The sequence below is a fragment of the Lynx rufus genome, unplaced genomic scaffold (assembly GCF_022079265.1).
Source record: "Lynx rufus isolate CCGP_SWC_20201006 ecotype Redwood Valley unplaced genomic scaffold, mLynRuf1.p SCAF_12, whole genome shotgun sequence".
NCBI lineage: Eukaryota > Metazoa > Chordata > Mammalia > Carnivora > Felidae > Lynx > Lynx rufus.
The window spans coordinates 66313877-66327023 of record NW_025814826.1 but is presented as its reverse complement, the minus strand read 5'-3'; the positions used below and the strand labels follow the sequence as shown (position 1 = coordinate 66327023).

The 13147-nt window shown below is 64.9% G+C and overlaps 1 protein-coding gene across 1 annotated transcript; it reads left to right on the top strand.

Moving 5' to 3' along the window:
• Nucleotides 1–404: 404 nt before the first annotated feature.
• Nucleotides 405–1487, top strand: GPR20 (G protein-coupled receptor 20). The gene has a single exon (XM_047073892.1). The coding sequence runs from the start codon at nucleotides 405–407 to the stop codon at nucleotides 1485–1487; it is 1083 nt and encodes a 360-aa protein (XP_046929848.1).
• The last annotated feature ends 11660 nt before the right edge of the window (nucleotides 1488–13147 follow it).

Here is a 13147-nt window from a genome sequence, read left to right as displayed (position 1 = left end):
CGAGGCCGCACAGCGAGTAAGGGAGGAGCCGGGACCGGAGCCCGGGTTCGACCGCCAAACACGGGGCCCCACAGCTTCCTGGTGCCACAGCCTTCCTCTTCCCTCTTGGTCCTAGGCCGGTCCTGCCCAGCCGGGGTTTCTGCTTCCTGCTGCGCGGAGAAGTAGGCCCAGAGCATTAACATTCCGCCCCAGCTCCGCCCTGGCAGGCGCCGGGGCCACATGGAGTGCAGAAGAAGGCAGGCATTTGAGGGCCAGGCCAGGAAAAGGCACAAAGCCGGGAAAGCTGGGGGCCTCGGTGGGCAGGCAAGCCGAGCGGGACCAGCCTCCGGGCGGGGCTCCAGTTGCCCAAAGGTCACCCACCCCGCTCCTTCCTTCCAGGCCCAGGGCGTGCGCTGGCCGCCGTCATGCCCGCCGCGTCTCCCACGGGGCCCTGGGCCCCCGCGGCCCCCAACGCCACGGCGGCGGCGGCGGCGGCGGCCAACGTCAGCGTGCCCGAGGTGCCCCTGTTCCACCTGTTCGCCCTGCTGGACGAGGAGCTGCACGCCGCCTTCCCGGGCCTGTGGCTGGCACTGATCGCGGTGCACGGCGTCATCTTCCTGGCGGGGCTGGTGCTCAACGGACTAGCGCTGTACGTCTTCTGCTGCCGCACGCAGGCCAAGACGCCCTCGGTCGTCTACACCATCAACCTGGTGGTGACCGACCTGCTGGTGGGGCTGTCCCTGCCCACGCGCTTCGCCGTCTTCTACGGCGCGCGCGGCTGCCTGCGCTGCGCCCTCCCCCACGTCTTCGGCTACTTCCTCAACATGCACTGCTCCATCCTGTTCCTCACCTGCATCTGCGTCGACCGCTACCTGGCCATCGTGCAGCCCGACGGCTCCCGCCGCTGGCGCCAGCCTGCCTGCGCCAGGGCCGTGTGCGCCTTCGTGTGGCTGGCGGCCGGCGCCGTGACCCTGTCCGTGCTGGGCGTGAGAGCCGGCGGCGGGCCTTGCTGCCGCGTCTTCGCGCTGACCGTCCTGGAGTTCCTGCTGCCCCTGCTGGTCATCAGCGTGTTCACGGGCCGCATAGTGTGCGCGCTGTCGCGGCCGGGCCTCCTGCGCCAGGGCCGCCAGCGCCGCGTGCGGGCCATGCAGCTGCTGCTGACCGTGCTCGTCATCTTCCTCGTCTGCTTCACGCCCTTCCACGCCCGCCAGGTGGCCGTGGCGCTGTGGCCCGAGGTGCCGAGCCACGCCAGCCTCGTGGCCTACCACGTGGCCGTGACCCTCAGCAGCCTCAACAGCTGCATGGACCCCATCGTCTACTGCTTTGTCACCAGCGGCTTCCAGGCCACCGTCCGAGGCCTCTTCCGCCGGCGCGGGGCGGAGCGCGAGCCCCACGGCAGCACCGTGGTCGGCATGCAGAGGAGCTCGCGAGCCTCGGGCCGCAAGCACAGCCCGGGCCCCGGCCCCGGCGCCTTCACCCAGGACCTGGCTAACGGGCCAGAGGCTTAGTGGGCAGGACTCTGCAAGGGGACCGAAGGCCAGGACTGGACTGGGCAGGCCGGGTCGAGGATGGCACAGACGTCCGCTTGCCCTGGGGGTGGGGGCGGGGGTGGGGGTGGGGGTGGGGGTGGGATCGGCTTCACCTGGATCGATTGGGGATGGCTGTGCCCGGCACGCCGCTCAGTGCCGTGGTTGATTAGCGATGTCTGCCGCGGCCCCGGAGGGGCCGTCGAAGGCTGACCGTCTACCTACCGTCTGGGGTGTATGCTGCGTCCAGCAAAGACTCAGAGGGGTAGCCAGGAGCTGCTTCTCTCCTGGTGCACGTTCACCCTGTGAGGGATTCCTCAGAAACAGGGACAGAGATCTTTTTAGGTACTAGGAATTGCAGAGAGGTTCCCTTTCCTCTCTTCCCCCCTCCCCATACCCCCCCCCCCCGCCCCCTCTGGCTTGGGCCTCTGACGGCCTCCTCTGAGCCAGACGCCAGGATTGCGTCCACCTGCTTTCTGTTGAGCGGCCAAGCTCCCTGGGTCCTTTATAGACTGCTATAGGGGCAGGGGCCTGTTGGGCACCTTCAGGCACCAGGCCCCACCTCAGCCACAGCCACTGACACAGGGTGAGAGGGACCCTGGGCCCCAGATCTGCCCTTCTTTACAGAGAGAAGTCCTACACGTCCAGTGGCTCCAGGCAGAGTACCTGGTCCCCCCAGCTCAGGGCCCTGGAGGGAGGCCCGCGTGGGAGGCAGGAAGGCCATTTATATCCCATGTTACAGATGAGGAAACCGAGGTTCAAAGAGGGAGAGGCCTGGCCAGGGTCACGGAGTGACTTCCGGGCACTGCAAGGCCGGCACTGTCTTTAGCAACCCTTCGTGGAGCCCCGTGTGGACGACTCCTCCTGCCCCAGGACATGTCAGCCCACAGCCTTCCTGCCGGAGGCCCAGGAAGTCCCGGGCTCCCACCCAGGGCTGCTTCCTGGGCCCGGATGCTTGAGCAGCAGTGGGCGTGGCGGTCAGCATCATAACCAGCGCCATCCTTGGCCCCGACTGGGTGCCGGGCACAGTCCAGGAGCCTCTCTCCTGCTCGACTCAGAGCAGGAGCTGCAGGGACAGAGGAGGGACCTGGGAGCTCGCTGTCTGCCAAGAAGCACCTGGCAAGAGCGATGCTGACCCGAGGGTGGGTTTTCAGACAGAGAAGCTCTAACAGCATCTGGTGCCTGCACCGTCACGCAGTGGGGGAGGGAGGGCCAGTGTTTGCCCCAGTGCAGCACCACCCGCGGGCTCTCTTCCTGCAGGGGCAGCAGCCCCCGGTTCCCATTCTAATTCATGCTAAAGAGTGACTGACTGACACTAACTGACCGCTAGGCTCGGGGGTGGAGGAGTTGCAATCATCCTGGAACAAGGCCTTCCTCTAGGAGGAGGGGTCTCTTAAGGTAGGTGAGCAAACGTGAATCTGGGAAAACTGGGACCAGGTCCCGCGCTGCCTCATGGCTTTGTCTCATTACTCCCCACCATCTATGGATGGAAGTGCCCATGGACAGCACTGGGGTCCAAATCCAGGAGGGTGTCTAAGCCCCCTCCCCTTGTCCCCGTGCCTGACATCCCAACATCCACCCTGGGTCTCTCAGGGACACCCAGGGCGTGGGGGAGCCCTCCGCCGCTCCAACTGGAGAGGGTGACCATGTGTCTTCTGCAGCTGGGCCGGGATGGGGAGCTGCCCTTGCGCCTCTGAGAGCTCAGTCTCCTGGCCCCCCCATGCAGAACTCTCTCTAGATGGGCCTCAGTTTCCCCCAGTCTCCACCGCAGCTGGAGGATAGGGGGCTGGGGAGTCACCCCCCAGGACCTTGTCTGGGTCCCCACAGCTCTCTCAGAGGCTTGATTCCCCCTCCTGACGTCTGGCTCCCTCCCACCCTGGCCTCTTTGTCAGGACTGAGGCCCAGGGGTCTCTGGAGGCAGACCCCGACTGTCCTTGTTCCCATAGGGACCCGGTATGGGATCTCTGCACCCCCTCCCCGTGGCCTGCCTTCCCAGATTTTCAAGAAGCCCCAGTGACATGAGATGGCGTGTGTATTTATATCTGATGTAAACAATCTCCTCAACGAGCAGTCCTCGTCTCCTGAATTAAACCTGTTTATTCCCTTCGTGCCCTCAGCTCAGCGAGCAGGGGGCAGGCAGCGGTTGCCGTGGGCTCGGACCCACGCAGGGGGCCCACCGTGCCCCCACCCCACTCCCGCTCCCGTGGACAGGCAGGCCGCGGTGGTGAGTGTGTGGGGAGCCCTCCGTCCCGCGGGCAGGTTTGGGGGCCCCGAGCCCTGGGAAGGGCGGGACGGAAGGGGCGCAGACGGCACAATTGTGGGCAGGCTGTGAGCACAGTAGCTGGGACCGGGGCGCAGACCGGCAGAACGATGGGTCCTCGCCCCTTCCTGGTGCCAAACCTGCCTGTGCAGGGGGAGGGGGAGGATGTGGGCAGGGCAGCCAGCATGCCCGACAGCATGCCGTCGTGTCACCGAGGTGCCGTCTAGGGGGGTGGGGGGGACGGGGGGCAGTTGGCAGACAGCTGAGCGGGAGGGGGGCCACGGCACTGCCTGTGGGCTCACAAAGTGCCACTGACTTAACCTGCTCTCTGAACCTGCCCGGAGGCCTGGGAGGTGGGGACTGTCATCCCCAGTTTGCAGGTGGGGAAACGGAGGCTCTGGGCATCCAGGATGGGGCTCCATCCTGGGCCTCTGGGCACCCAGCTCCTGCCTCGCACGGCCCAGTCTCTGTCCTCTGCCCAGGGGAGCACTGGACGGGAAGAAGCGAGGCTGGATGGGGCTCATCACTCTGCTGTCTGGCACCCTCTGAGGCCGGAGGCGGCTGGAGGTAAATATTAGGGCCTGTTTAGATTAAAGTCCATTAATAGCAGAAAATGTCTCTGCGGCGCCTGCCCCCAGCTTCCTGGGGGCCTCTGGTGCCTGGGGCAGGCGTGGAGGGCCCTGTGGGTGATGGATGTCCCCCCTGACGCCCGGGATCAGACCCTGCACTCCCGGGCCCTCTGCCTTCTCCCCTCCCTCCCCTCCTCTGGAGGCAGCACACCCCCACCAACCCACCGACAGGGTCTGTGCGCCCAATTCACAGAGGAGGAGACTGAGGCTTAGAGCTGTAACGGAGCTAGCATTCTCCACCCAGTCCTGCCTGGTTCCGGGCCCAAGGCCACCCCCACCCTCTGACCGTGGCAGGAGCCAGGAAAGCTGTGAAAGGAGGGTGTGGCCTGGCACGGGAGGGAGGAGGAGAGCCGGCCAAAAAGTGGACCGGAGAGGGAAAGGGGGGGGGGGGGCAGGCCTGGGGAAACAGCTCGCCCAGCCTCACTCTCCCTCCCGTTTCCCTGGGTCGTGTCACCACGCTGCCCCCCATTTCCACCTGACCACCTGCCCCTCGGAGCCTCCCCAGACCTCCCCGTCAGGCCCCTCCCCCACGCTGGCAGCCTCTCCCCCATCGGGCTCCCTTTTTTTTCAGTGTCTGCCCAGCACCAGCCGGGACTGTCCACCTCTCAGGTCCCTTCCCCTCCTCTGGCCCTGGGGCCAGCCTGCCGGAATCCCTACCATGCCTCCCTAGGACAGACCACATGGCCCAGCCATCCCTCAGGACGGGGCCCCTCCCCGACCATCAGGCTTGGCCCCTTGCTGAGCCCTCGGGGACACTGCAGCCCCCACCCCCTTCCTGGGAGTCCAAAGCCTGGTGGCACAGCTGGGGTGCTCCGCGTCCTCTGCCGCTGCAAGTGGGACCAGCCAGGCAGGGGCATCCAGGAGGGCTTTCTGGAAGAGGAAGCTCCGGGCCCTTCCCTCCCCGTCCTCACCTGGCCCACCTGGCTCCCCCCCACTCCTGGCTGGGCCTCTCCTTGAGGTTGTGGTACCGGGAGCTTTTCAAGCATCGAGTACCCCCGGAGCCTCGGCGGGCTGGTGGGGCCAGGACATTCCACCCCCATGTTGCAGATGAAGAGCCTGAGGCCCAGCGGGTGAGGGGACACAAGCCCACACGCTGGGACCACGCTCGGTGCTCTGAGCCCAGCTCTCCGCCCCCTCCAACCCCCGCACCAGCTCCGGGCCCCCTCTCAGCCTCGGCCCCAGTGTCCGTGAGCAGGAGCCTCCCGCCCAGACGGCAGGTGCCCCAGGCCAGACACGGCCCTGGCCCTGCTCCAGAGGCGGCGTAGGAGGAGCTGGGGAGCCTGGCAAGGTAGGGGTCCCTCCGAGTGCCGCATCCCTGCCCCTCTCTGGGCCTCTAACTCCTCAGCTGTGATCCGGCTTCCCAGCCTGGGGTTAGTTAGATCCTGGGGTCTAGTTAACAGAAAGGACTTAAATGGGAGAAGCACTGTATGTGTTTATAAACTACCCCCCCCCCACAACTGCCCCTCAGATTCCAGGCCGTGACTGGGGAGAGGGGATGTGCCGAGCAGAGAGGTGGCTCACAAGGCATGGGGTCCCCAGTCGTATTCCAAGCCAGGAAGGCCTTCCCAGGGCGCCATATGCCAGAGTGAGGACTCCAACGGGGGTCCCAGACCCCCAGAAGTGGGGTGGCGGGCGCAAGCGTGGTGGGAGGGGTGAGCCAGGGCACGGTCAGCTGTCCTGCACTGAATTATCGGGACCCAGGCGCGCGTCCGTCCCCAGCGTGTCACAGGGTGCCACAGACCTTCATGTCTGGGGACTGTGGGGGACAAAGGGCGTCTGACCCCCCCTGCGCCCCAAGCGTCCAGGCTGTAGCAGTGGCTTCTGAGACCTGCTTCACGGAGGGGCCCTGGGACCTGTGAGGGTCTTCCCGCCCCACCCACCCTATGGGCACCTCTGGTGGCATCCGGGGTCAGGGGTGGTTAAAGGTCAAGCTTAGTCTGTCGGGGGTGAGGCCCAGGGGTCTGAGCCCTGCTCCCACCTGTCCTCTCCAGAGCAAGGCCACGCGGGCAGGTATGGGAGCAGCTCCCGAGGCCCGAGCACTAGAGGCCCACGCGGAGGGTGTCACAGCCCAGCCCGGGCCAGGACACGCCTCCCGGGTCAGGGCCCAGGCAGGCGACCCGCGTCCCAGCCGGGCCAGGTCCCTTCGGCCGCATCAGCTTCCCCAACCTTGCGTGAGTCGTGTGCCGTTCTGGCCTCAGTTTCCTCTTCTGTCAAGGGGGTAATTGACACCCTCTACCTTTAGGTGCAGTTGTGAGAATGAAACGCTAACGTGCGTGTTATGTGTGCGTGTGTGTGTGTATACGTGTGTGCTGTGTTATGTGTTTGTACATGTGCGTGTACACGTGTGTGTTGTGTATTTACGTGCGTGCATGTTACGTGTGTGCTGCATGTGTGTATATGCGTGTGCACATATTTGTATAGTGTGTGTGTGTGTGTGTGTGTGAGTGTTGTGTGTCTACGTGTATGTGCGTAACTGCATGTATGTGTGTATTCGTTTCTTCCCATGGTGCTCAGCACTCCCCGACTAGTGATTAAATTGAGCTCATGAAGGACGTAAGGCCTCCCCCGGGAAGGCTCCAGCACATTCTTTCACTCCACGGCGTCCTGTCCCTTCCCTGCGCCACAGGTAACCTGCGGGTTTCTCTCCCTACAGGACACCTGCCCTGCCCCCCCGCCCCCCACCCCCATTCTTCTGGGTTAAGCCCGATCTTTGAGCCTCCCCGGGACACGCGCACATGGTAGGCAGGGGAGCAGTGAGAAAGGCTCAGGGCTCAGGGGGCACATCCTGGGCTCAGGCCTGGGGGCGGGACTCCCCCCTGGGTTCTGCCAGGGGTCTTGAGTGAGCCCCTCCCAGACTGGCCCCAGCTCCTCCAGCGGATCCGCTGGGAACGCCAGAGGGACAAGTGTGTCTGGGGCCCAGGGCCACCAGGTGGCGCTGCTGGCCCGGGAGAGGCAGCCGAGGTGTCCACCACCCGCCGGACCGGGGCGGGCCAGCAGCGACCCTCCGGATTCACCTCTGCCACCTGACCTTCAGAGGGACGGCCCCAGAGTCGGCAACACTGGAAGGCTGCCTGGAGGGGCTGCAGCTTCCTGACCCAGCCGGGGAGAAGCTTGGCACTGAGTCGAGAAGCCCCTGGTCCCTCTGACTCGGGCACCTTCCAGGAAGCCCCTCGCCCCGGTCCCCGATCTCCCTACCTAACACAGGGGAGGCTAGGCGAGGGGGCCACGGAGGGGACAGGGCGGCTGCTGAGCCAGCACCTCCCCACGCCGCCCCCCCCCCCCCACAGGGATAGGGCTGTGTCTCTAGGACACGCAGGATGGGAGGCCCTGTGGACCTGGCCCCCGTTCCCCAGACACGGCGTCCTCTCCCTGCTACACAGCCTGCATCCCGCCCGCGATTCAGGGGAGCTGAACCTCCTAAGGCCATACGTGGTCCCCAGGCCAGGAGCCTCATTCGCTATCTCGTGAGTCCGGAGAGGGTCAGACGGCTGCCCTGAGTCGCACAGCCTGGCAGTGGAGCCCGCTGTGTGGGCGGGAGAGAGAAACACACCCGAGGGCTGGGATGTCCTGACAAGCAGTGCTGTGCTTTTCCAACCGCAGCGTTGGCAACGCCCCAAAGCCAGGCCGCGAGGAAGCGGGACACAGACAGATGGATGCCGGGGGAGACTGGACTGGATGTAAGTTACTCAGGGCTCCCGGCCTCTCCAGTCAGGCGGAGGGGGACAGACCCTGTCTACTGGACACAGGGAGACAGCAGCCGGCAGCCCCCGGCCCGACAGCCGGGCTGGCACCGCCCACCTCTCCGTCCGCCCACCACCCGTCCACACCGCGGTCCGCACTGGGCCAGGCGGCAGCCCCCACCTCAGCTCAGCTGTGGAGGGCAGCCTGGCCCGAGTGGGACAGGCACAAGGCCAGCTCCGGCCAGCTCTGCCCAGGGCCTGGATTCCTGGAGAGGCCCGCTAGCTCCTTAGGTTGTCGCAATGAAAATGCAGGGAGAGGGGCACACCTTGAACTTACGACCACTCACCCATCGGTGAGAATGGTCCGTCGATCAGTCATTCAACAAGCATTTACGGGGACCTGCTCTGCCGCCTGGCGTAAAATTGGAGGATGCCGCAAGGAGTGAGGCACAGTCCCCGCCTCGTTCCCTGTCTCTAATCCAGCGTGGCAAGGTCCTGGCAGCAGTCCACACTGCCAGAGGGCTGGGGCAGGCTTTCCAGAGGAAGTCACGCTTAGCTGGGTTTTGAAGGATGAATAGGAGTTTGCCTCTCAGAGAAACAAGTGAGGGCATCTCCAGCAGCAGACGCTGTGGGGGTCGAGGCTCGGAGGTATGGAGGTGCAGGCCAGCGACGGCAAGCCCGGGGGCCAATAGCCTGGCCGAAAGGCAGAGGGACCTCAGGCAGGTCGCTTCTCTCTCTCTGGCCCTCAGTTCCCTTGTCTATAGAATGAGGATAAAACACCACCTCCCAATGAGATAATGGCTGTGGAAAGTGCCAGGCAAACGCTAATGTTCCCTATTTAATTTTCCATGTTCTTTTTTTGAGGCCAGGGTTATTTCTGTCCACACTTAGCTATTTCCAGGCCCAGGGCTCGTCCTTTCCCACAGAGGACTCCCCCCTCCCAGGCCACGGTGGGAGGACGGGTAGGGGGCACGAGGCACAGAGACAGAATCCGTCTTCCAGTGAGAGCAGCACGGACCCCCTGGATGGGGCAGGGGCAGGCCGAGCCCTCCCCTCCCCTCCCCTCCCCTCCCCTCCCCTCCCCTCCCCAGGGAGGCCAGGGGCACACACACAGCTCCGGTTCCAAGCCCCCTTTTCCAGATGAAGTGGGACCGAGTCCCAAAAGATGTCAGGGGAAGGGGACAAGAAGCATTTACCCACATGAATGATCTCATCGCTGCCTGCCGGGAAACCGCCCCGCTGCTGCTGCCCGGCCCGCAGATGAGCCTCCCCGTTGCCATGGTGACAGCCCTGGTGGGCCCCGCGGCCCCTCCCTGGCCACCCCGCACCCACCTCGCCCCCTACTTCGTCACCTATCCGGAGGGCTGACCCAGGGGCGTTGGCTCACGGAGGACAAGGTCGGCAGGCGAGGGAGGGCTGGGGTGCAGGGTGTCACAGCTCCTCCGGCAAGCCAGCCCTCTGGGGTCCTCCTGGAACCAGAGGGGACCCTCAGGGGCCTCCATCCTCCTACAGGCTCTCTGCTGCTGACCAAGAAGCCCGGGCAGCCTCCCCCACCCCTCTGGAAAGCCCCAGACCCTGCCACCTCTCCCCGCTCTGAGACCCTCCCCGTAGGGCATCCCTGGGGGGCCCTCCCTGGGGGACCCTCCCCTCAGGATCCTCCTTTCCAGACCCTTCCCAGCTGTCCAGGGGCCTTGCCGGGGTGGGGGTGGGGTGTCAGGGAAAGCCTGTGGATGTAGAGGGGGTGCAGGACGGGAGGCCAGGAGGGAGGGAGGGTTTGAGATGGACGCTGCTTGCAGGAGGTGGGGGCCAACAGACCTCGCCTCAGCGTGTGGTGGCAGCTGCCCCAGGCCCTGGCGGGGCTGCTGAGGCTCTATGGGTATGTCCGCCCTTGGGGAGCATGGGGTGGGGACCTGTGTCCTGCTCAGGACCCTGTCTCCGGGAGCCTAGGAAGCTTCGTGTGGGACAATCTTCAGACTGAACGGTCCTGGCCACTTGGGATTGTAGACCCTGCCAATTTGGGAACCTCAGGCAGGAAGGTCACCTGCAGAATGTCTCCTGAGCTCCTGCAGCCTGCAGGGCCCTGGCACATCCCTGGCCGACTCCTCGCCAGCCCGGCCCGCTGGGGGCAGGAGCCACCACGTCCAGGCGCCCAGGCCCCCGGGGGAGGACCGGCCTGGAGCACAGAGCAGGAGAGAGCACAGCAAGGACCCCAGAAAGAGGAGTTCAGACCCCAGCTCCGACCCGCACTGGCCCTGGGCTCCAGACCGACCGTCCGCTCCCTGCTTCCGCTGACGGGTCACCGCAGCCACAGGAGGAGACAGCCCGGACGACGGTCGGCCGGCGAGCAGGGAAACCACCACGCTGTGAAGTGTCAGCCATGAAAAGGCACGGAGGAGCCCTGACAGGTGCCACAGGAGGGCCAACCTGGAGACCGTGAGGCTGCGTGACAGCGTATCTGTGGCCAGATACAAAAGGCCACAGAGCTCGTGGTTCCGTTTCTGTGACGCGTCCAGAACAGGCGAATCCGCGGAGACGGAGCTCACAGGAGAGGTTGCCAGAGGCTGCGGGGAGGGAACGGGTGGCCGCTTGCCGGGCCGGGGGCGTCCTTTTCGGGGGTGTGGAGATGCTCTGGAATGAGACGGAGGTGGCCGCTGACTTGTTCACTTTAGCATGGTTAATTTTGTGTTATGCGAATTTCACCTCAATAAAAAACCTATTGAAAAAGTCCCTAAGCATCAGGGGTGACAATAGGGGCGCCTGGGGGGCTCAGTCGGTTCGGCGTCCGACTTCGGCTCAGGTCACGATCTCGCAGTCCGTGAGTTCGAGCCCCGCGTCGGGCCCTGGGCTGACGGCTCGGAGCCTGGAGCCTGCTTCAGAATCTGTGTCTCCCTCTCTCTCTGCCCCTTTGCCGCTCACGCTCTGTCTCTCTCTGTCTCTCAAAAATGAATAAGTGCTTCAAAAAATGCTTTTAATAATAAAAATTAATTAATTAATTACTTAAAAGCAGGGGTGATGACAGCCCACAGGATGGTTGAAGGGATTAGCCAAAAGTCAAGCCAAGTGGCTTGCTCACTGAGGCGAGAGGAACACGGACCACCCCAGGACATCGCGGAGAGTGCTGTCACAGGGACCCTCCCCTTTGGCTCTGGAGGTTTCCGGGAGATCCTAAAGGATCCTAGAGACTGGCCAGTGGACTCCACTGACTTCTGGCATCACCCCCACCCCTGCCATCCCGTAGGGTCCCCAGTGCCTCTAGGGCAGGCAGTGCCATGGGCAGTTTGCCTTCAGAAGAGCCCGGGTGTGGCCTGGCGGGGGGGGGGGGGTGCGGGGTCACAGGCCCATGCCTGTCTGACCCCAAGCCCACCCATCTCAGTTGGCCATGCCTGTGGGTGGCGGCCAGCCAAGGGCTCCCAGTGACTGCCACTGAGGGTTCTGGGATGGGCCTGACCTAGCCCTGCTCCGTATGGCCAGCTTCTGGCCCCGGAAAACCTGTCTCAGTCTCCCGTGAGACTGTGGTGTAGCACATTCCTATTCCACAAATTCATCGGGTTGAAACGACGCGCGCATGTTCTCGTCTCCCGGGCGTGGAGGTCAGATGTCCTCAGATCAAGGCCAGCAGGACAGGTTCTCTCACAGGCTCCGGGGGCGAATGCCCTGCCTCTTCCAGTCCCTCGGGTACCTCCACTCCCCCGCATCTTGGACCGCACTCTGCCTTTGCCCCTTCCGGCAGGGAAAGCGCCAGCTCCCTCGGGGCCCACGCAAGCCCAGAACCCTGCCCGCCCGCCCGCCCCGGGCCCAGCACACTCCCTCCCCGGCCAGCTGCTCCCTGGGCCCGGCTCTGCGTGGCCAGCCTCCCCTGTCCCAGGGCCGGGCACAGGGTCTGGCGCCCAGCACACCCTAGGGACATCGACCAGGTGTCTTCCCGGCACGCACCCTGGTGCCCTTGACCCCACCTTGGCAGAGCCTTCTTGTGTTCCAAGGCCTCAGCCCGGACAACCACTCAAATAAATTAATGTTCCCATGGCCGCTGACTCATGGATGAGAACCAAGGCCCCTGCCAACGGCCGCCGGCCCGTGGCCTGCCAGGGAGCAGCCCTTTGCCCAGTGACCATAGTGCCTCGAGCAGGAGGAGCCACCGGCCGCCTGCATCGGTGCTGCGTCGGCGCCCGCCTGATCGGGTCTAGGGGCCCCGTGCCCAGGGCCGTCTGCGATCCTGGTCAAGCCCTGTGAGGAGGCAGGACAGGAAGGTGAGGCAGAGCAGGGGAGGAGCCCAGGGGTTCAAGTTCTCTCCCGGCTCTGCCCCTGGAGGAGCCAGAATGCCACCACTAACCTGGAGGCTGCTTCCTGGCCCCAACCGGCGCCACGCAGCTCCCCGCTCCCACCCACGTCCCATCCCCCCATCGCAAGGGCAGCTTCAGCTCGGTCTTCTGGGCCTGGGGTGCCCTCGAGGACGCACTATGGTTCCTCGTCTTAAAAAAGCTCAGGAAGGGGGGCGCCTGGGTGGCTCAGTGCTAAGTGTCTGACTCCTGGTCTCAGCTCAGGTCATGTTCTCATGGTTCCTGAGATTGAGCCCCACATCGGGCTCTGCACTGAGAGCATGGAGCCTGCCCGGGATTCTCTCTCCCTCTGCCTCTGCCCCTGCCCTGCTTGCACGCATGCACGCATGCACACGTGTGCGCGTACTCTCTAAGTAAGTGAACCTAAAAACAACAACAAACAAACAAACCCAGGAGACATGTAGCCCCCAGACCCCCAAGCCAGGGGACCTTGGGGACCCCGCGGTCCAGGAGACTGAAACCCACGCGAGGAATTGGTGAGAAAGACAGAACAAGATTCCCCAGCCCTGGACAGCGCCTAGGCTCCGTGTCCCCCTGCCCTCGAGGGCCTCGCAGCTGGATGGGCCTGGGCCTGCAGCCCTCCCTGGGCTGGAAGGGGGAGCTGGGTGAGCAGAAGGCCCAGCACGGTCCGGTCCGTATGCTCGGCGGTGGCAGGGGTGAGGTTTGCGGGGGGCGGGAGCAGGCAGAGGGGCTCCAGGCAGCCTTTCGGGGATGCTGGGGGCTGGTCAGCCTGTAG

Bases quoted from the DNA above. Each gene is read 5' to 3' on its own strand.
- GPR20 (XM_047073892.1), top strand. From the start codon at position 405: ATGCCCGCCGCGTCTCCCACGGGGCCCTGGGCCCCCGCGGCCCCCAAC.